The following is a 21,789-nucleotide window of genomic DNA, read 5'->3' as shown; positions in this document are numbered from 1 at the left end:
CTCTGTTGTCTGCTGTATTGTAAGTATTTCATAAATTCTGCTTTGGGCCAAGAGGCAGTTTCCATGGTGGGAGCCAAACTCCCTATATTTAGATCAGCAAGGAAGAGCAGACCTAGATAAATCAGTGTCAGCAAATAATTGTTGCCACGTGTTTTGATTTAGTGTGTTGCTCAGCGGAACTTAGGGTTTCCTGGAACATTTTGACAAATTGCAAGCTCTCAAAGATGAATTTAGTTCATTTTATTGTTTTAGTTCCCCCATTATGGAAGGCTTCCGAGGCAGCGAGACACTGGCTGAAATTGGGTTGTGCGCCTCGTCTCGTCCAGCGTCTGCTATGCAACACAAGACAAATCAAACCCCTGATAGCCTGAATTGGACATCTTCCGGGACAATCTCGCCTCCTGCTCCGCCCCGTTAACAGAAAAAGAGACAGCGGTCGGTAACTCACAACAGCCTCCTTAGATCCGATTAAGATTCCTCTCCCCGTGTCCTCATGCAGTTCAATACCATGAATCCTTGGTCTACTTTGCTTCTGCTTCCTTCCCCCCGTCTTCCTGTCTCGAGCTCACATCCTAGCCCAGCCTCCCACATTTGCTGTGGCTGAAATACATTCACCAGGTCATGTTTGGAGCCCACAGTCTGAGTCGGGGCGAAAGTGTCACGTTTGAGGGAGGAATGATTTGCTCAGGTTGGATAGGTGGGAAAAGTTGACTGATTTAGCTGTGTGCTCCAAATTATATTCAATTTATTGTAATTCCAGAAATGGACCAGAGTGCCCAACATTTTTGCAGGTGTAAAAGAAAAACTATTTCACAATTTATTCTTCTTCGTTTAATCAAGATTTATATCATGAGTATCAATACATTTAAGCATCGACACACATTTACCACAGTATTGTTGGATGACTTATTTTGTACCCTCTCTGACTCTCATCCTCCCTCACCCCCCTACGTAACACCTTTACCCTGAGGGTTTTCTCCCAGACGATTTGAAAGACAATGAATTGAAATGACATGTGGTTACTTCAAACCCACCTAGACCTACAGAGTCAAACATGCTGGGACGATGGCCAGAGACCGCTAAGATCCACCAGCAGACGTTTGGTGGTTGATAATGGTAAATTGTCTTGTGTGTGCGTGCATCCAAGCACACATGACTACACACAATGTAGTCATCTTCCCAAGATGGTCTACAAAAAGCGCATGCTGGTTAATGCCTGTGACCTTTTTATTTCATGCAGGCTGTATCCACATGTTATAATTCAACTCACAAAAGTGAAAATAATTGGTTGTTGTGGCACTAATAATAACAACTTATCTAATTCACTTCAACTAGCTATAAGCAAAGAGGAATCGGAGAGTCCAGGTCAAGTATAGATGGAGAGTTCATTGCCGCCCGCAAACGAGAGACAACTAAGCCGAATGGTATTCGCGAATACACACTGCCGAATGAATCCCGGACAGCTCCTTATATCCCCAATCCTTTACACAATACAAAGTTGGACTTTCATCAAATATTGATGTGCATAGAATGTTTTTCTGGGTCATACTGTGTGGATGTCAGCATATTCTCATGTCTTCTGGATCCCAATGTGACCTTAGAACATATATTATCCTTATACAAACAGAGATGATGCACACGTGTGAATATAAGCATTGTCTTCAGAGAGTCCATCATAATGGGAGTAGACTGGACTCTCTTACTGGTGTGACACATCAGATGGGAATGGACTGGACTCACTCACTGGTGCCACATGGCAAATAACATCTAGGCTAAAGGTGATCAGCTGTTTTCCACTATTAAAGTATCTATATGATATGTAGGCCTCATAATAATCATAGTTCAACATAGAATGTAAGGTTAATTTCTACCACATTGTCACATTGAGAAGTGTCTACTTTAAATTGGTTAAGAAATGTACGCGTTACATAACAATCCAGAAAACCCGCCGTTCCCCCCCCCCCGTTTACTTGTATTTGGTTTACAGACCAGTCTTTACCTCTCCAATATGGCGGCCACGTTGACGTCTTGCATCGAACGGCCGAAGCATTGCGGCGTCGCTGAATCAACGCCCCTCCCTCATGCCCTCCCTACGCGACGAGAGACCTTCCTGCAGAAGTCGCAAGTAGTGGTAAATTATTTACGACACCTATGAAAACATATTTACGACACTTATGAAAACACATTTACGACAGCACCATGGCTGCCTTTGGAGCAAGCTTTGAAAGCGAGAATTCAATCGAAGACAGAAAGGAAAATAAAAGAAAAGCTCGTCAAGAAGTGGTTGAAAAGGTCAGAACCGATAATTTACTCAAGCTTTACCCTAGATTTGGTCAAGTTGGTGTGACAGACTGTTGTTGTCGGCTGAATCATTGTGTTCGTTAAGCAACAACGTACCATAACTTAAACGAATGCTAATGGCTAACAGTGCCAGCAGGAACAACTATTTAATTTCTTCCTTTTTAAAAGTACATTGTTGCAATGGTTACTAATCTAGAGTCCTTTAGAATCACTCAAAAAGAATCAACCAAACCAGGCCACCGAGGATACTAATGCAGCATTAAGATTGGTAGTCGTGCATGAATGAGTCAATATTTGATTGGAAGTTTGGGTACAGAGCTTGTTTTATATACACCTTGTTGTGCCCCTTGTGCGTTTGTGAGATCTTAACATGCATAACGATTTCTTTGTATTTACCCTTTCATTAGCTTAAGTCAATTATACATACATGAATACTCGTTCGGATCTCAAAGGTGAAAGATGACATAATGCGATTTTCAATGCCGTTTATGCCTGTCACAGCTATGTCGTTTGTTTCCTGTATATTCAGGCCAAGCAGTGTTATGAGAGGGAGGAGAAGAAAAAGGAGCTGAAGAAGCTGAGGGGAGAAGACACCTGGATGCTCCCTGAGCTCGACCAACGATTGAAGCAGATAGGACAGGTCAGATGTTGTCTGTTTATGTCGTTTGTTTATGTCGTCTATTTAGCTTGAAAGTAACTATAAACACCATTTTTTTTCATCCGATCATTTTACAGGAAGACTCTCTCAAGAGCAAGAAGAGGAAGAAAGAGAAAAAGTCTAAAAAGGCCAAGAAGGAGAAGAAGAAGAAGAGAGATAAGAAAGAGAAGAGAGCAGGGACGGGAGATGGCTGCAGTGACAGCTCCGAGGTATGAGCTCCCCATGATGCGATGCATTGTTACTAATGCTTACCAACAGCAGACCATGCAACCAGGTTTTCTCCAATGAAGGCAATGATAAAGTTAATGAGAGAGAAATATTTTTCAAAGAACATTTATAATAATAATAATAATAATAATAATAATAATACATTTAATTTAGAGGCGCCTTTCAAGGCACCCAAGGTCACCTTACAGAGCATAAAGTTATCATAAATCGTTTAAAAAAACAAGACATTGTGGAAAAAAATAACAATAGTTATTTTTCAGTTAGACGTTGTGTGCGAGTTTGAACGGGGGAGTTTTGAGTTGTGACTTGAAGGTTGTAATGGTGTCTGACTGATTTATGTGTGGGGGGAGGGAGTTCCAGAGCCTGGGTGCTGAACAGCTGAATGACCGGGCACCCATTGTATTGAGTCCTGATGTGGGGACATAGTAGTCCAGCAGAGGTTGAGCGGGAGGGAGTGTATTCTTGGAGGAGGTCACAGAGGTAACTGGGGGCTAGGTTGTGGAGAGCTTTGTAGGTGAGGCGTAGGGTTTTGTATTGGATGCTGTAGTGTACTGGGAGCCAGTGAAGTTGGATGAGGACAGGGGTGATGTGGTCAGATGATTTGGTGCGGGTGATGATCCGGGCGGCTGAGTTCTGAATGATCTGCAGTCTGTTGATGAGTTTGGCGGGGAGTCCGGTGAGGAGGGCGTTGCAGTAGTCTATGCGTGATGTGACAAATGAGTGAACTAGGATTTCAGTGCTGGATTGGGTCAGTGAGTGGAGTCTGGCGATGTTGCGGAGGTGGAAGAATGCAGTCTGGGTGATGTTGTGAATATGTGATATGTATATATGATATAAATATATATTAATATATTTATTTCATTTGTTATTTTTTTTTTACTTTGAAAACATATTGAAGCCATTCAAGATCTGTTTTTCCATGAAGCTATTATTCACCCTCTTTTTGTATTTTCTTATCTCTCTGAATCTAAGGACTCAGAGGAGGAGTGGGTGGAGGCCCAGCCCCAGCCAGAAACGGTTAAAGGCTGGAAGATTCCGGCAGAGGCCAAGGCTGCAGAGAGCAGCCGTAGTCCAGCCCAGGATGCCAAGGTAACGCACTCTTATCCTTACTGCAGATACGTACACAAAGAAGTCCCGTTTTAACTGTCACAATTTTTACAATAGTGGATACCTCAGTGTCATGAAAGATGTTCCCAAAAGATGGACGTTCCCCCGTAGTTCATATTAGCTAAGCAGGTAGCAGATGTATTGCTACTTTGGGTTTGAGATGAACGGAAAGAATGCCCAAGAAGAAGAATGACTAAGTGATGTCATTGTAACCTTTCCTGCTGGTCTGTCCATTGCTTCTCTCTACAGCGAGACGAGTGGATGACCTTTGACTTTCTGGCAATGAAAACCACATCGACAACAGAGAGGCGAGCTGAAAAAGACCGGCTGAAAGGGGAGGAGAAGTCCAAAGCCGAGGCTATCGAACAGGTGGGTGTCGATGTGTGTGCAACCATATCTATTGCACATAATGGTTAGCCCCTTGCATGGGTGGAGTAAATAATGTAGTTCTTGTCTGTATATTATTTCTGTATCCTATTTGTTTTTTGACCCAATAGGGATCTATAGCTCCAAAGGTACAACGTGTACATTTAATGTATATTTGTGCTTTTTATGTTCAAGAGTCAATTGTGCATCACCATCATCTATTTTGTGGGCAAAGCTTGCATAGAATAGCTGAAACAAGGTTCATGTTGTCTCCAGGCGGGTCTGCACAAGCTGGAGCTAAACCCGTTTTGGAAGGACGGAGGAAGCGGTCTGCCCCCAGAGAAGAACGCTGTTGCGGTTGCTGAGGCCAAAAGAGGTAGTAGTAGCGATCCATTCAGCAGCATTTTACACATTATTCTCAAAGACGAAACTGAAAACTTTGCAGAGATCCCAATGTACATTAAAGGACAAATCCGGTGTAAAATGGATCTGGGATATGTTTAGTATGATAACGAGTTGGAATGTACCTTTGGGAACAAAAAAGCGTGTATAGACGCATTCTTAAGTTGGCTGTTTTTAGCCGATTCTACCAAAACGCTATAAACTTGGAACTATGGGGGCATGTGTTATGGTAAAAGCTAAATCGTTTTTTTAAACCACTTCAAAGGCTAGAAGTAGCCCGACTCTTCTTTGGTAGTATAATAAGGGTCTTAACATATAAAACAAGGTATTGATAACTTTGTAAGTGTAAAGATTGTTTATTAAAAAGGACATTTTATACACACAATACCATCAGTAGTTCACCCGTCGACACCATCTTGTTGCATTGAAAATGGGATCTGCTTTTTGAAGCTGGGCAAGTTTCGAAACATCAGATGTTAATTAAACAACGCTACGTGTGGGGTGAGTACCAAACATCATCTCATGGTACTCACCTGAGTAACTCTCTAAAAAAAGTTACGTGCACCCTTTCACATATTTTTTTTCTGTGCACCTGCATCTTCTCTCAATTGTTAGAGGCCATGAAGCCAATGAAAAGGCCATATGCGGCTGTCTTGAGAAAAAATGCTCAACGAGTTCTGAAAATATCCGAACTCGATACCCTTGACCAATACAATGGAGGAGAGATTGTTTTGGCCGTGTCCATCTCTCCAGACCGGCCCAATGGGTCAGACTGTAACATAACATAACAGAGAGGAAAAAACAGTCCAACAAATATAGGGAATAATAAAGAAAGGGGTATTTATATAATAATGAGCCTGTTTCAGTGTCTTTGTCTTATAGGTATTTATTGTATTTTTATAGGTATTTATTAAGTAATCTATTATGTGAGACTGGAAACTGTGAACGAAATTGCCCATTTTGGGATAAATAAAGTTTTCTAATCTAATCTAATCTAGGTTGTCTTCCATTCAAATGCTTCTCTGGTGATCTGATAACACTCTGAAAATACAGCTGTGAAAACTCCAAGACTGATGCAAGGCTATTCATATCAGTTAATCAAAAGCACATTAGATGCTCAGGGATGCACAACCAAATATTAAAGGTCCCATGGCATGGAAATCTCACTTTATGAGGTTTTCTAACATTAATATGAGTTCCCCTAGCCTGCCTATCGTCCCCCATGGCTAAAACTTGCATTCGGTGGTAAACGAACACAAGGTATCCTGCTCGTCTTTGAAAAATGGAAGCTCAGGCGTGCTGATTTGGACTGTGGCTGCGGTGTCAAGTGGCCACTGGGCCCAGCTACCACTAGGGGGTGCCCGCGTCACCCCATAGTGGCCTCCTTTTTTCTTGGCTCATGATAGGCCTCTGATCTTTGTAAGCCCCAAACAAAAAAATCACATTGTCTTGGGCCTACGCCAATCGGGGGGGCCTATCATAAAGAAAATAAATAAAAGAAAACACATTTACATGTGCAGCTCAAGATAGACCCCCTGATCGTCGTAGGCCCAGGGGCTTCAGCCCAGGTAAGCCCGTGCATTAAGGCGGCCTTGGTGATAATATGTATTATATGATATAGATATCTAGGTATTAAATTATATTATTAAGATATAGAGCTCCAGGAATCCCGCCTGAGCACCGGGAGTGTTGTAGAATATTTACAGAACACGGCTAAAGGCTGTGCGCGCCTCGCCATTGCGATACATCCACTGTAAACAGAGCGCATGGTAACGTGGCCGCAAGCTGCTCAGGGCCACACCCCCACCCTCCTCCTTGACCCGCCTCTCTCCTACTCATTTGCCTTAAAGCTACAGACACCAAAGCGGCACATTTGGCTGTAATTCTGGACCACTGAATTTCAGGAACGTTTCGGGAACATCTTCAAATACTGTGTTAGGGGCCCACTAATATCTATATTAAAGCATCAATAAAGTAGCATGCCATGGGACCTTTAAAATTGTCTGCACCACAGCAGCCATTTTGGCTGTGGCTGTTGCTTAGCAACTGTTGATTGTCCATTAATCTGGATTTTAATTATAATTATATCCTAATCCAACATTTTGGCTTGTTGTGGATAAAATCTCTGTGATTTATACTTGGGCCCGTTGTTTGCTTGACTATTTACCTATTGAGCCTGCAAGAAAAACCTGATCAAACATGGTCACTGGTTAATGCCAGGTGTAGCAAATGTAATTGATGTCAGATGCTGCGTGTCTGGGAACAATATATATGCATCACCTCTACCTCGCTTTTATAGATTGGGTTGTTTCCAGCTTGATAACATGATCAATCTGTTTAATCAGATATTAAATTGAGATAGACTCCCCACATCAGCACAAATCATTGGGATCTTTCTGGAATATGCCATTGGTGTGTGTCCCCCGAGAGAGGAAGGCTGGGTGGTGTTCTTCCCCTTTTAGCACTTAAGTTTGTCAAGAGACTCACCCCCTGATTCCCGATTATATTTATTGCTGAGATTTTCCCGCTTTTACTTGAGCGTATTCTGTTCTGTTGGTTGTTTAGTGCATTTTTGTTGTTGATTATTTACATATGGATGTGTAAAAGGCATAATGATTATGACCACGCTATGCATCACGATTATATATTCGGGCATATGTGTGTTCTAGCAATAACATCAAGGATAATGTTAATACATTTCTATTAATGAAACTGCGTGCATGCCTTGATTCAAGTGTTCCCTCTCCTCCTAGTGTCTGCAGTCAACGATGGCGGTCTGAGCTGGTTGAAGAAGAGCTACCAGAGGATGAGGGAGCAGGCAGAGAGAGATAATTGCAGCCTGAACGAAATAGTGGCCCAGAGATACGGGGTGAGACACACAGGCACGCACACACAAAGCTGAAGCTGGTTGGCAATATGACAGTTTCCCATTTCTTTACACAGGCCTTTGCGTTTTTATTGAACACGGCAAGATCCTTTGTGCTGCACTGGTTGGGAAGTAGGGGGCAGACAAGGCATTGCTGCATTGTATGGTCCTCTTCTCCACATTCCCAGGTGGTTTGGCCAGAGCGGTTCCTAACCCTACTTGTGTCAAGAACTTACCCTTCAATCAAATTGACTAAATCAGGTTTACTGTTTGCCTAGGATTTAAATAGTCTGTTTTTTTTAAATCAAACATTTGCATACACATATGCATAGATCTCTGTATTTTTTTTGACATCCACTTGGATGGGCTTTGCCAAATTCTGACGGAATTGTTGGCTCTAATGGCTGTGTGTTGTTCCAATGTCTCCTTCATCCTGTCTATCTCTCTGACACACACATGAACGCACATGCACCAGCACAGTTATTTTTCAAGGGCTCTACTGAATGCTGTGACTGTCATTTCACTGCTGTGCTCTCACAACACTGCTGACAGTGCAGTGAGGTACTTAAAAGATATGGTGTACCTTGTCTGTGGGTTATCTGTGAAACATCCTTCGGAAACTTTTGACGGCTTTACCTATTTTTCTCTGCGAAACCTCTCGCAGGATTATTTTGGGCAGCTTCTAATGATCAGCAAGAGCCCATCTGTATTTGCGTTTCAACGACCTGTTCATTTTGATATTAATGTTAATAAATGAATTAACTGTTGTTTCTTCTCCTCATAGTCCATGGAGGAGTTCCAGAAGCGTCTGGCAGAGGCGGAAGAAGCGGCCTATGGGGCACCGAGGAGAGGGGGGAACAGGGGCATGGGGAGGGGGAACTGGAGGAGAGGAGACAGGGACAGCTGGAGGAGGGGAGAGGGGGACACGGCCGACAGAGAGGGCTGGGGACGAAATGAGAGGGAGCGAGACACATCTCCTCGAGATGGCGGCAAGCGTTGGGAGAGAAGTGGCTCGCCGAGGGAACAGGGGAGCGAGCGGGAAAGAGGCCCGGGTGAAGGACGCTTCAGAGAGAGGGACCGCAGCAGGGACCGGCACAGAGGAGAGGATGACCGGGACGGGGAGCGAAGACGCAGGAGCATGGACCGAGACGAGGAACGGCCCAGAGAGAGGGAGAGGGCCAATAACAGACGTACAGACCCGGACAGAGAGGGAGACAGAGACAGGGAGAGATACAGAGACGGGCCCAGGGAGAGGGATGGAGGCCGGTCTGGGGGTTCTGACAGAGCCCCGCGTGGCGATCGTCCGTCCTGCCGAGAAGACTCCTCCCCTGGACGCAGCCGGCACACCCCTCCCCTGTCCCTTGGGTCGTTGAAAGGCCGTTTCCTCAAGCCCTCAGAAGATGAGGACGGTGGAGGTGGGTCAAGTTTGGTGTATTATTTTATGTTTGATTGCAAAAACATACACGTTTTTTTAAGCACTATTGTTCAAGGGGCATGTTTTATGTATATATTATAAACACGATAATCCGCCCCCCTTCCGCATTAACGCTTGATAGGCTTTGTGAGTGAACATATCAGAATTGGCACGCATGGCAGCGCCATCCATTGTGACCCAATGGGGACCCGTTATATAGAACACGGAGTACGACGGATGTCAAATCGTGGCTTGTCTCGTGTGCAACACGCTCTACGTTGAAAGTTTGCTGTAACAGAGTGGATCCCTTTCCATGTTCAGTTCGCAGGTCAGCACCAGATCCTGCTCGTCTCTCCAAGGCCTTCCTGAAGCCCAGCTCCGACGACGAGGACTCCCCGAAGACGGTGCGTCAGCACCACGGTGTTCCCCCCTCAAGGAGAGAGAGCGGCCCGGCCCAGGGAACCGACAGACCAACAGCACCACATCACGGGGATAGGATGGTTACTGCGACGGCTCACCATGGGAACAAGGCAGCAGTCACATCCTCAAGGTCAGTGACAAGGCTCAATTAAGCGAGCCTTAACGGCTAAATGAGTTTTAGTTTTCTCTCGAACCAATTGCCTTAGTCATTCTCCATTCCCATTGTGCCTAAGAGTATACACCTTGAACAAGATTCTCACTCACTCACACTCTGTTTGCCCTTTCCTGTTCTCCAAGTGCTGCTTTCCTGTCAATTTCTTGTCCTTTTCTCTGACTACCGACTGCAGCTGTTACACAAAAATAAGTTATTCTTACCGGCTGTTCAGCCCTACCTTCTGTTTGTGGGCTTCTTCCACTCATTCCTAACAGCTAGTGTGTTCTAGGGATGCACCGAAATGAAAATTCTTGGCCGAAACCGAATATACTGAAACCAAAAGTTTTTGGTTTTGGTTTTGGCCGAAAGCTGAAACCGAATTTTGGGTGCATCCCTAGTGTGTTCCTAATGGAGCCCCAGCGTCACGAAGCTGTTAAATCCTATTCCCTCAGTTCAGTAAACATCAATACAACCCCCTCCCCTGACCCGCGCGCCTCCCTCGCAGTGGTCGTCAGATAACCGAACATCATAAGATCATACATTCCCCAATTGCTGTTTTTGTCGTCGGTGGCTGCATTCATCCATAAGTGCATCAGGCTGGTGTCTCTACCGCTGTCTCCCTGCTGTGACCGTGGTAGCCCCGGGTGCCGCCAGACTCTTTCCTTGATGCACCTCATTAGGCTAAGTTGTTTAGGTAACCCGGCGTCTGAAGGCCCGGCAGCATGGAGAGCCAATCGTGCCGTCTTGCAGCCACGGCAGAGTGAGGCCATTAGGAGTGTAATAGGCCAGAACAATGCCTCCCCCCCCACCCTCGGTTCAGGTGCTCCCCAGGCAGGGCTCTATGCAGGGAGTTGGGAACGTCTAAAGTTAATGGGAACCCTAGCAAATAATAGAACGAGAACTTCAGCATCAAACCACCCCACTGTTATAATTGACGAAGTGGTTGTCTGCAAATATGTGGGTGTGCTTTAATAGAGAGGAAAGTTTCCGTCCACCTCTCTCCCCCGGACAGATACGAGGAGATGGACACGCCACACAGCAGCACCGTCTCTTAGAAAACAAAGAATGATGTGGGGGATGCTTCTGATTGGCTCGACTTAATGCCATGGCGTGTCCTCTGTCATACAAGATTCAGTCTGAACATTGGTTGTTACAAAATCGCACAACTTGGTCACTATTGTTCTATAGTGAGGAGAGTGAAGAAGAGGAGCTTCCACTGCTCACAGATGAGGAGATGAACAAGCTGGGAGCCAAGCTGGTGAAGGCAGAGATCATGGGGAACACGGTGAGTTGGTCCTTTTCCGTCCAACATTGAAACTCATAGGATACTGTTGACAAAATGGGAGCTGTATGTTTCATGCTATCTCTATCTCACGGAGTTTAGCTGAAAACAAGTCAGTCACTCTTACAATTCTGGCTTCAGGAAGTTGACTAAGAATCATTTTAGGAGAAATCACCTTCTCTTATGATAACATTTAGTCACTCTAAAATGTAATACTTTAAAAATGTTTTAATCAAACATGGCTTTCACAATCAGCACAATTTTCAGTCACATTTTTGTGAATAATAATGGCTATAAATGAGACCGTAAATGAGCCAGGAAGTAAATGTCTCTTGAATGGCCACAGTGTCCTTTCTAATGTCTCCCTCTATCTTCCTTTTGAAAACTCCCATTAGTCATCATTAGAAGAGAAGGAGGCTAAGAACGATATCAACTTTTGCTTTTAGGAGAAGTGTCTCCAGTGGTTGGATGTTGGTCTAATCATTTGTTATCCATCCATAGACGCCACCCCCTATCCCTCTTCCTGGTTTTAACTGTCAAAGCAACAATGACTATGGGGATCTTTTAGTGAATCATGTGCTATCTTTTAGGATTATTTTTTTTACCAATTTCCGTATTTCTGAAACGCGTGTTTAAGTTGAACATCATTCAAAAGCTTTTCCCAATAAATGTCAGGCCATGCCATTCATACTACAATCAAGGCATTTTACTAATAATTGCCTTAAATAACAATCATTATTTGTGTTGGACATTTTAGGGGGCATGCTTTGTACATAAGGCTGTTTTTCCATGTCTTTTGCACCAAGGGTGACTTTAGTTGTATGAGTGAATGGTAACCGTGCGGGTTCATCAGTGTAAATGTATTTCCTTCCTTTTGTGCGCGGAATGCCATTCCGTTTAGGACGCACAGGACGGTGATCTTTAGTAAGACGAGTGTTTTTATTTGAGCATGTGTTAATGGATGTTTTTATGTTGGTGTCCTCAAGGCCCTGGTAGACAAGCTCAAATCCCAGATGGAGCTCGCTCGTAAAGCCAAAGAAAACCACGCAACCAGACTGCAACAGGCGAATGCCGCCAGAGCAAGCCAGGTAAACAGACTGCATGAAGATAAATGAGGGCTACGACACATACTCCCCTTTCTTTATCAATCCGGAGGTCATTTAAATGTCATCAGAGTTGATGGAAGAATGTAACTCCAAGAGGACATATTTGGTTGGTGGGATAGGCACGACGAGGGCCTCTGGAGGATGTTGGCATCTGATTTATCCAAACCTAATAATGGACCCCCACTCTTTGATGTATATCAAGATGAGTGTGAACATCAACAAATGGAGATAACCTTTTCAGACCCAGTTCATGTACAATGTCAAACTACACACATGTTTAGCCCAACACGGTTAAGGGGGTAGACAGACACACTCTTGCTCTCGCTCTCTCTCTCTAAGAAGTCTGTCTCTCCATTCCTCTTATCTGAGCCATAATCCAAACACATGCGGCCCTAAATCTACTTTATTACGCATGGAGACATCCTGAGGGCATCCATCTCTCTCTCCAGACACTCGCCTTAAAATTAATCTAAATAGCTTCTGCTACGTCCTGCTCTGTTTTTCAAAACTTTGTTTTTATCCTATGACACGACGTACGGGAGTGTCTCCACAGAGTCTGACCTCCAGGAGAACTGAATGGGGAAACAAATGTCTAAATCAGCGCTCGTCTCCTACAGAGCCACTCAGAGGGCGGGTGGGGTGTGGGTGAGGTTGTGTGTTTGTGTGAGCACGTGCGTGAATGTTATTTGGTAAAAGGGGGCAGTGGGGAGACGGGACGGGGGTGGAGCAGAGGGAGATCTGTGTGCCAATAGCGCAGTAGTAAACAGCCAGAGATCCACGTTGGACTGGGACAACTCTTCCCACTGCAGCGTTGTCCCCCTGATGCCTTTTGAATTTCATTGATGGGGATCAATAAAGTATACATCCATCGATCTACTTAGTTATCTTTTTATGGCTTCACACATGCACGCGCAAGTGGCAGCCCATTACCGACCAGCGCGCTGCCGTTTGCAGGGAGCTTGACGCCTCCGTTATAGCCATCCGTGTTCTTTTCGCCGTGACGCGCAATGCGTGAAGTGCGCAGATCGGCCAAGCACCGCTGTTGCGTTACTGCGATATTCTCCAACACACAAAACACAACGCAATCTGCCGCAATGTTGAGCCAGAACATTTGGACAGTCTTTCGTTCTGTAGTTATTGTAATCTCATTCGGTACTGAGTATAAATAGGTAAAATTCCCATGTCAGAAATAATCATACTCAATTTAATAATCTGACGGATTTAAACAAAATCAGTTTTAATCCCTTCCCCATTTAGTTTATCGAGGAAAAATTGGCTATTCCATTATTTATTTTTTACGAAGAAGGGAGTTGGCATATATAGCATTCAGTTGGTTTAGGATTGTTTTTGTATTAATGCTTTTAAATTGATGGTCTTGTGAAAAAGCTTCAAGGACCTTTTGATTATCAAACATAAATGCACACATGAGGTCTTGCAAAATTAATATTGGCGTTTATGAATAGTTGCGTAAATGCAAATGTTCAGTAAGCTAGGAACCAGGATAAGTCAATTGCTGAGGTATATCTTCGATTTCTGTCAAGCGGGACTATAACGGATATTGGCCTTACTGTACACAGCCCATCATACTCGTGCATTGCCCCCCCCCCTCCCCATACATTAATTATTTAAAATATGTATGAATAAATATTACAGCCAGACTATAACACTCTTAGTCTGGCTGTTAAGGCAGACCATTTTATATGCATTGGTTATATTAATGATGTCCCCTCCAGAAGATTATCTTGGAATAATTCCATGTTTGTGTTCCCCGCTTAATTTGTATTGAGATCTGTGTCCTTGCCCCCCCCCCCCCCCCCCCCCCCCCTGTCTGTGGTAGCTGTGGCTGTGGTAGGGGCTTGACTTCTGTTACGATGCCAGTGTGTTGGTCTTAAAACCTGGTACCGATGGGTTCCCAATGAGCTGGTTCAGAGCAGACGGAGAGGATATTCAGTTTTGTCTGTCAGCCAATGTTTCTCCACTGCTCCTGGTCTGTTATTATCTCTCTCTCTCGCCCACTGTTTTCTTTTATCTGGCCATTTCCCTCAACCCACTTTTCTCTCTGTTCTGCCTCTGGAGACCAAGGTTGACCTGAGAACCAAAGCAATCCATTTGATACGTCCAATTGTGCTCAAGCTCTCTGCCAGACTGTCGGCAACCAAGAGTGAACCCAGCAATGAACTGTGTGTGTGTGTGTTTGTGTTTGTGTCTGTGTGTCTGGGTCTCAGCCTCCAGGGCGATCCGAGGAAGACAAGGAAGTGCTGCTGTTCAGGACGGACCACTCGGGCCGGGCCTGGCCTGTCAACGCCCCGTCCGAACCCCAGGAGCCGCACGGAGGACGCAGGAAGAGAAAGCCGGTACGGGAGGGGAGGGGAGAGAAGGAGCACAGGAGGTTTTATTTTTAGAGGACAGAAATTGGTGCTCCTTGAGTGTCCTACTATCCTTATTACAGTTACAACCAATAACAATCCTTAGGATTCACAATGGAAGATTAACAAAGGCCAGTGTGAGGGAGAAGGGTGTTGATGTTTGTCCAGACTGTCGGCTGTGTTTCCTTCCCCATCCCCTGATGGTCTGTCTGTCCGTCCCCAGATTGAGACTCACGTTGACGGCGAGCGCGTGCGCTACTTCCAGGATGATGACAGTATGGGTCTGCAGGAGATGGTCCGCAGGGAGAAGATGAGCACGCCACAGGACCAGAATGCACTCTACTCGCGCATGGCTGGCAAGGTGAGAGTTGGGCCCCAATGTCACAGACTCCGATAGGAATATGTCAACCGAGTTGGACATGCATCTGAGGTGATGGTTGATGGGGTTATAAAGTGCCTTGTGCATTGCGATCGTGATGATGTATTCATTTTACTGTGTGTGTGGGTGTATGTGTGTTCAACTATACAGACATTTGGTCGTCCCACTTTATACGTTTCCTCTGTCTTTTACTTTCTGTTTCTACTGCTCCCTCTCTGGGACTGTCTCATATAGTCATGGTTCATATAGTTGCAGTGACGCCGATGGGCATAACATAGTGTGTGTTCGCATGCCTGCTCTGCAGAGGGCTCATGTTGATTTTAAAATCAAATTCATTAACATGACGTTTCTTTCATGTGCAAGCTCTTTTTTGGCCATACGTGCGCACACACAACCAGGGACTCACCTACAATCAGGGATACTAAAAATATATCTGCAGTTACCATGGCAGGGCGTCTATAAATATCAACACCAATCATGGCTATAGATTTATGCTCTGGTCTGTAGGGACAATTGCATTGTCTCTACAGTGTGTCAATTGTACCATCTTTCCAGAACACTCTGGCATTCCTCAAATCATTGTGCCTTACTTGAAGAATGATACATTAGTTAGTTGTGAACCCATAACTAACTAACTATTCCACATAAAATTTACATTTAAGGCCTTTAGCAGACGCTTTAATCCAAAGTGACTTGCAATAAGTAGATTTGTCAGAAGAAGGGGAACAATATATTGCTGTCGGTATAGTAAGGATGTTCATAGAACAAAATGCCAAGCACTAACTATTGCTAGGTTAACCCATTCCCTATATACAACAAAACTGGCTAGCATAAAATGCTACACAACTAAGTACTATTTTTAAGTGCCACAAATGTATTTACAAATGACTAAATCACTTGCTGTTGCTGACTAGGAGGGGGTAATACACATAATGCATTACATTGGGGGCATTTCTAATTTTCTATGAGAATGGTTTGTGAGCGATGCGAGGAGGAGTTTCATATGAGATATATCGACACCTTTTTCAAAAGCATAATACTGTAGCTTGCTTGCCAGGATTGACAAATGATGTCTGTTATATGCTTACAATAACCAGTTGGTCGCCAACCTATATGTGGGATACTCATAAATGTTATATGGTATATGTGCTCATGTCTACATGGTGTGTGTAGCTGATAACGATAGTCAGGTTTAGGTTACAGACCTGATAATACAGATATGTGGCATCACACACACACACACACACACACACACACACACACACACACACACACACACACACACACACACACACACACACACACACACACACACACACACACACACACAAAATGCGCTTTATTAATCCCAGAGTGTCATAGCAGATGTACTTTAAAATAAGACCTCAAAAGATATGCCGGAAAAACTAATGTGTGTGCGTGCGTCCTTGCATATACACCCACACTCTTGCTAATTAATCTCACTTACACTCTCTCACTCTTTCACAGACCAGCACTACAGCCATGCTTGCGTCATTCTTTCAATTTCTCTCACTCTTACTCATGCACAGATTCTGACCCGTTTTTCGGTTGCCATGGCGATGGACAGTAGAATCATTGCAGAGCTTATGTGCACAGACACACACACACACACACACCATCCCCCCACACACTCTGGACATGGTATGGAAGAGGCACTAAATGTTAGGATGACGTCGTCATTTGCATGCGTTGTCTCTGAACCAAGGCTACATTTACCCAAAGGTAAGACAAATAAACGCCAAAACTATGAAGTGTGAATATCAATTCAAGTTTAAAAATCCTTGTACATTCATGTGCCATTTTATGCATTTACTGCTTGATTGGACTCAAAGAAAGAAAAACAAACACTGAGTAGTACTGGAATCGCTTAGCTTGTAATGAAATGCTCTGTATCAGGCGTCCAATCAAATACATGGCACATGTATACATACAACACACACCAGCTCTCTGTCTCTCTGTATCGATGCGTTTGCGTCACAACCTTTCCAAACTCCTCTATGCACCCACCCGCCTTCATTGATGTCAAACTCTACCTAATCCCCCACATCCGCTCTCCATCCCCCCCCCCCCTCCCAGATGATGGGCAAGGCGGACGGCGACAACTACACGCTGGACGACATGTTTGTGTCGAGCGCGGCGCAGCGGGAGGGAGAGGGCCGGGACGAGGAGCGCATGAGGAGCCAGGCGGTGGCGGAGAGCCGGCGGCTGGCCGCCTCCATGGACCAGTGCCCGCGCTGCTTCAACAGCCAGGAGCTGCAGAAGCACCTCATCGTGGCCATCGGGGCCAAGGTACTGCCGCTGCTGTCGTCGGTCCCACACGGGCTGACCGGCTGGGCAGTAAGAATTGAAACGGGGATAAACGTTAAATTAAGGATTTTCCAGAATTGATTACCAATGTATAGATGTCTGCAGCCATAGATAAATACATGTGTATTCAAAAATAATAAAATATATTTGAAAGTCATGTTGGGCAGGTTATTTCTAGAGACACGCATGTCCCCGAGAAGCCCTTGAACATGTTTGTCTTTGTGTGTCCAGTCGTATTTGAGCCTTCCAGCAGGAGTGTCGATGACCGAGGGCCACTGTCTCATCTCACCCCTCCAACATCACTGCTCCGCCACGGGATTGGACGAGGACATCTGGTCAGAGATGCAGGTCAGCCAATCTGCGTTTTTTCCTTGTTGTTTTCAGGCACCCCTGCTCAGGGCGCCAGACATGTCATGGCCGTCGGCGACGTATGATAAGAAGTGAAGTAATCAGGATCTAAGAAATGATCTCCTGGATCGGGCAACACACAAAACAGAGAAAGGCTTCTTTTTTTTTACTGAACAATACATTACAGTAACATTACATTTCACTGACCAGTACATTTAAATCTGCGCCTTAATGTTTCCCATGTTGAAATCGACGTGTCTCAATGTTTCCCACGAACTGGTACTTTATCAAGTTAGTGGTTTAAAGCGTTCCTTCCAGATAACAAATGAGCTAACATGCAACATGCTGTGATCCCTTTACGTCCCCCAACCTCTTTAGTTCCTTAACCAAAACAGACCGGTTCATTCCAGCTGCGGGGCTGTCCCTCTCCTCTGTCCTCAGCTGTTTCGCCGTTCTTTGGTGCGCATGTTCGAGTCCCAGGACCAGGACTGCGTCTTCATGGAGACGCACATGAACCCGCGCAGACGGCAGCACATGGTTCTGGAGTGCGTACCTCTACCCCGAGAACTGGGCGACATGGCTCCTATATACTATAAGGTGTGTGTCCGTCTGTGCATTGTCAGGCCGTTTGTACAATGTAATGAACCCTTGATGAACCCTTGATGTGGAAGGCCCCGCAGGGTCCATGCTCAAGTTGGAGATACAGAACAGTGAGGGGATCTAACGTACTTGAATAACTTCTGCGTCTGTGGCCCGTGTGTTTCTTCCAGAAAGCCATCATGGATTGTGACGAGGAGTGGGCCATGAACAAGAAAGTGGTCAACCTCTCGTCGAAGGATATCCGGCAGGCGGTATGTAAAGCATGGCGCTCATGGTCCCCCATGCCTCTGGATCCTCCCGTTGTTTATTTGTTTATGTTTGTTTCTATTAAGAGTATCCCCGTTAGATTAGGCCTTGAGAGCCAGCTAATCTTCCTGGGGTCCAAGACGATATTACATATTTCACAACCAGTAATTATTCAACGATAACAAACTGAACACTATATATATCGACCCAATATTGAAATTCACAAATGTATCTAGACAACACAGGTTGTTGGTTGACGGTTAAAATGAGACCGGTCTCCCAACGGTTTTCTTTGTCTTCCTTCTTTTTTTTTTGATCTAACTGAAGATGGAGGCTGTATAAGTGGTTTTGGAGGGATTTTGAGGTGGCATTCTAACAGGATTTGTCTCGGTCTTCAGGTTCCCAGGGGCCTGCCCTACTTCGCCGTGGACTTTGGACTGCAGGGCGGCTTCGCTCATGTGATTGAGAACGAGCAGAAGTTCCCTCACTACTTTGGCAAGGTCAGTAACGGACATCGAACAAACAGCCATTGAGTTAAACATAGTATATCTATGATGCTGCCTGTATTCTAAAGTCAACAGAGTTAACACTTTTCAGTCTAACCCTTTTTGATAGCTGTTGATTTGGTCTATCAACAGACCCTGAAATGTAAAATGCACATCGATGTATACAACACATGAGTGGAAGGCTTTTTGCCATGTGCAGTCACATACATCACATGTTGAAAAATGGAAACTGAAAACAGCAAGTAAATCTCATTTGGTAACCGGTCTCCTAGTATAGTACAGAAAATTCCTTCCGTATGGGTGAGCTAAAATGACTAAATAAAGGCGATACGATCATGTTTTGATTAGTACTGCGGGGGTCTCTTAGTCTGAGCATACAGGCTCAAATCTGGGGGGGAACGAGATGTTCCGCTTTCTTTCGCTTAATATTTGTTTCAACCAGTCATGTTACCGGAGGCGAGGATCTGTAAGCATTAGGGCTGTAATGATATGCGTATCGAAACCGAAATCGCGACACTCAAAGCCACGAACCTCTCTCGCGGTGTGAGAAGGCAGAAGCGCGACACGCCCTTTCTAACTCCCATTATCCTTCCAGTCCAGATCCAGCCACGTGATATGAGCTATTAGTGCCAGGGTTTCCCTTGTCCGCTAATAGAAAAATTTAACTTCAGACAAAATTGTATCTCTCCGGTCAAGTGGTCTGATTGAAATTTGCTGATAATATGTCTAAATAATAGTCTGCCGACTAAACTCCTCTTTTCGATGCCGTAAGTCTGCGACGAGATGCCCTCTCTGTGATGACAGCTCTCCGTGGCTACGGAGGATTGCATTTCTCCACAGCCTGCGAAGTCCTAATGCGATATGAACAACTTTTGTCCAGAGTGGGCCAAGCGCGCAAAAATAGCCTGGGTGATCCCTGTCTCTACTGTTTTGTGTGCTTTGACCGGCAGTTGGTCTGCTTATAGGTCGGAATGAAGAGGCCACCGATAATTGACAGGATGGGTACTTTATTCTACCGGACTCGTTAGTTTCTTCTCTAGACACACACATACACACGCTACTGCTCGCTCTCCTCGCTCATCCGCTGACGTCACTCACACACACACACGCACACTGCTATTCTCACGCACACACATACGCTACTCGCAACACTATGCCTCGTTATTGCGAATCAGACTTTCATTTTTTTTCCCATCTATTTGAAAGTTAGGCTACTAAACATGTTCCATTCTATACGGCCTGAATATGTCATTATTTAAGCTACATATCCTAATAAGAAGCGATAAAAGGATATTTGACGAAAAACGAAACCTATGCAGGTCACTTTGACCGGCACTGTTTTTTCTAGCGGGAACTCGGGTTAGTGCTACCAAACTATTAAAATTACTATTATTTATTTGACATTAATATTTCCAAATACGTAAGCCTAAACCACAAAACCAGTTGAGGGTTTTCGGCTACCTGCAAGCATCCTCCAACTGCAATCCTTTGTTATTTATTTATTAATTTTTCTATACTTAAATAGTATTCTTTCTGTTGAAATCTGTTCAGTGTTCCAAGTTATTTATTTTGTGTTGTTTAAATAAAATGCTTTTTAAATTAAAAAAAAATTGTGGGAGGTATCGAACCGTGGGTCAAAAATCATGACACAAACCGAATCGTGAGTTGGTGTATCGTTACAGCCCTAGAAAGCATGTAATGAACGCAAACTCTGCAAACTCTACAAATGTGTCTGTACAATTTTCAATTCAAAGCTCCGGACCGGCCAGTGTGGACGTACACGTTTTTGATATCCAGGCCAGGCTCTGTGCCTCTTACTCAAGTTGTTCTGCCATAACATATCATTGTGTCTGTCAATGCTTATACTCTAAATATAATGCATTTGGTTCCCCCTATGTTCTATTTATCTCCCTCTCCCTCTCTCCCTCTCTCCCTCTCTCCCATTAACCAGGAGGTGGTGGGAGGCATGATGGATCTGGAGCCGCGCCGCTGGCGTAAACCAATCAGGGAGAACTTTGACGATCAGAGGAAGAAAGTCCTGCAGTTCGCTCAGTGGTGGAAACCGTATGACTGTACCAAGGCTGACGGCTAGCTGAATGCACACACACATGCATGGTGTACTTGGTGTAGTACTTAGTTAACAAGTATGTTCCAAAATTCCAAGAAGAAAGGTTTTGTGACAAAACGCACTCAAGCCAATAAACATAGACATTCAGTCTTTTAAAATGATGTGAATGGGATGAAGGTATTTTGATATGCTAGATGTTTTAAATAAAAGGATTTTGATCAATGTGTCGGATCCTTGTACACAACAACTCAATGCTATGCAGAAAGTATATGTTTAGAATAAACACTATTAGTATTGGATTTAAGTTGGATAATGTAAAGTCACATCAGACATTTACATTTAGGGCATTTAGCAGACGCTTTTATCCAAAGCGACTTACAATAAGTACATTTGTCACAAGAAGTGCATCAATATATAGCTGTCGGTACAGAAAGGATGTTCATAGAACCAAGTGCAAGTACAACAATCGCTAGGCATACCAATTCCCTGTGTTACAGCAATGATAGCAGCTACTGCAGTTGCTACACAGTTAAGGACTATAATACAACACAACACAATATAGTGTACAATGGTGGCCAGAATATGAATATATGATGTATGAAATATGAATATTTCACTTCAGAGCAGTCATGTCATTCAAACAT

The 21,789-nt window shown here is 44.3% G+C and overlaps 1 protein-coding gene across 1 annotated transcript; it reads left to right on the top strand.

Annotated features, from left to right (window-relative positions):
- The first annotated feature begins 2,142 nt into the window (after positions 1–2,142).
- cwf19l2 (CWF19 like cell cycle control factor 2) lies at positions 2,143–21,367 on the top strand. The gene is made up of 19 exons (XM_030381786.1): positions 2,143–2,292; positions 2,831–2,941; positions 3,037–3,168; positions 4,160–4,276; positions 4,544–4,663; positions 4,937–5,036; positions 7,816–7,931; positions 8,713–9,343; positions 9,664–9,892; positions 11,105–11,201; positions 12,185–12,286; positions 14,530–14,658; positions 14,894–15,031; positions 17,147–17,359; positions 17,609–17,725; positions 18,167–18,322; positions 18,496–18,576; positions 18,970–19,071; positions 21,029–21,367. Exons 1-19 carry the CDS (start codon positions 2,200–2,202, stop codon positions 21,167–21,169), a joined length of 2,925 nt encoding a protein of 974 aa, XP_030237646.1. The 5' UTR covers positions 2,143–2,199; the 3' UTR covers positions 21,170–21,367.
- The last annotated feature ends 422 nt before the right edge of the window (positions 21,368–21,789 follow it).

This window comes from Gadus morhua, chromosome 16 (genome assembly GCF_902167405.1).
Source record: "Gadus morhua chromosome 16, gadMor3.0, whole genome shotgun sequence".
Classification (NCBI taxonomy): Eukaryota; Metazoa; Chordata; class Actinopteri; order Gadiformes; family Gadidae; genus Gadus; species Gadus morhua.
This window is presented reverse-complemented; position numbering and strand designations above follow the sequence as displayed.

Coding starts and splice junctions, on each gene's coding strand:
- cwf19l2 (XM_030381786.1), top strand. CDS start 2,200: ATGGCTGCCTTTGGAGCAAGCTTTGAAAGCGAGAATTCAATCGAAGAC. Junction 2,293..2,830: donor GTCAAGAAGTGGTTGAAAAG/GTCAGAACCGAT, acceptor CTGTATATTCAG/GCCAAGCAGTGTTATGAGAG. Junction 14,659..14,893: donor GACGCAGGAAGAGAAAGCCG/GTACGGGAGGGG, acceptor GTCCGTCCCCAG/ATTGAGACTCACGTTGACGG.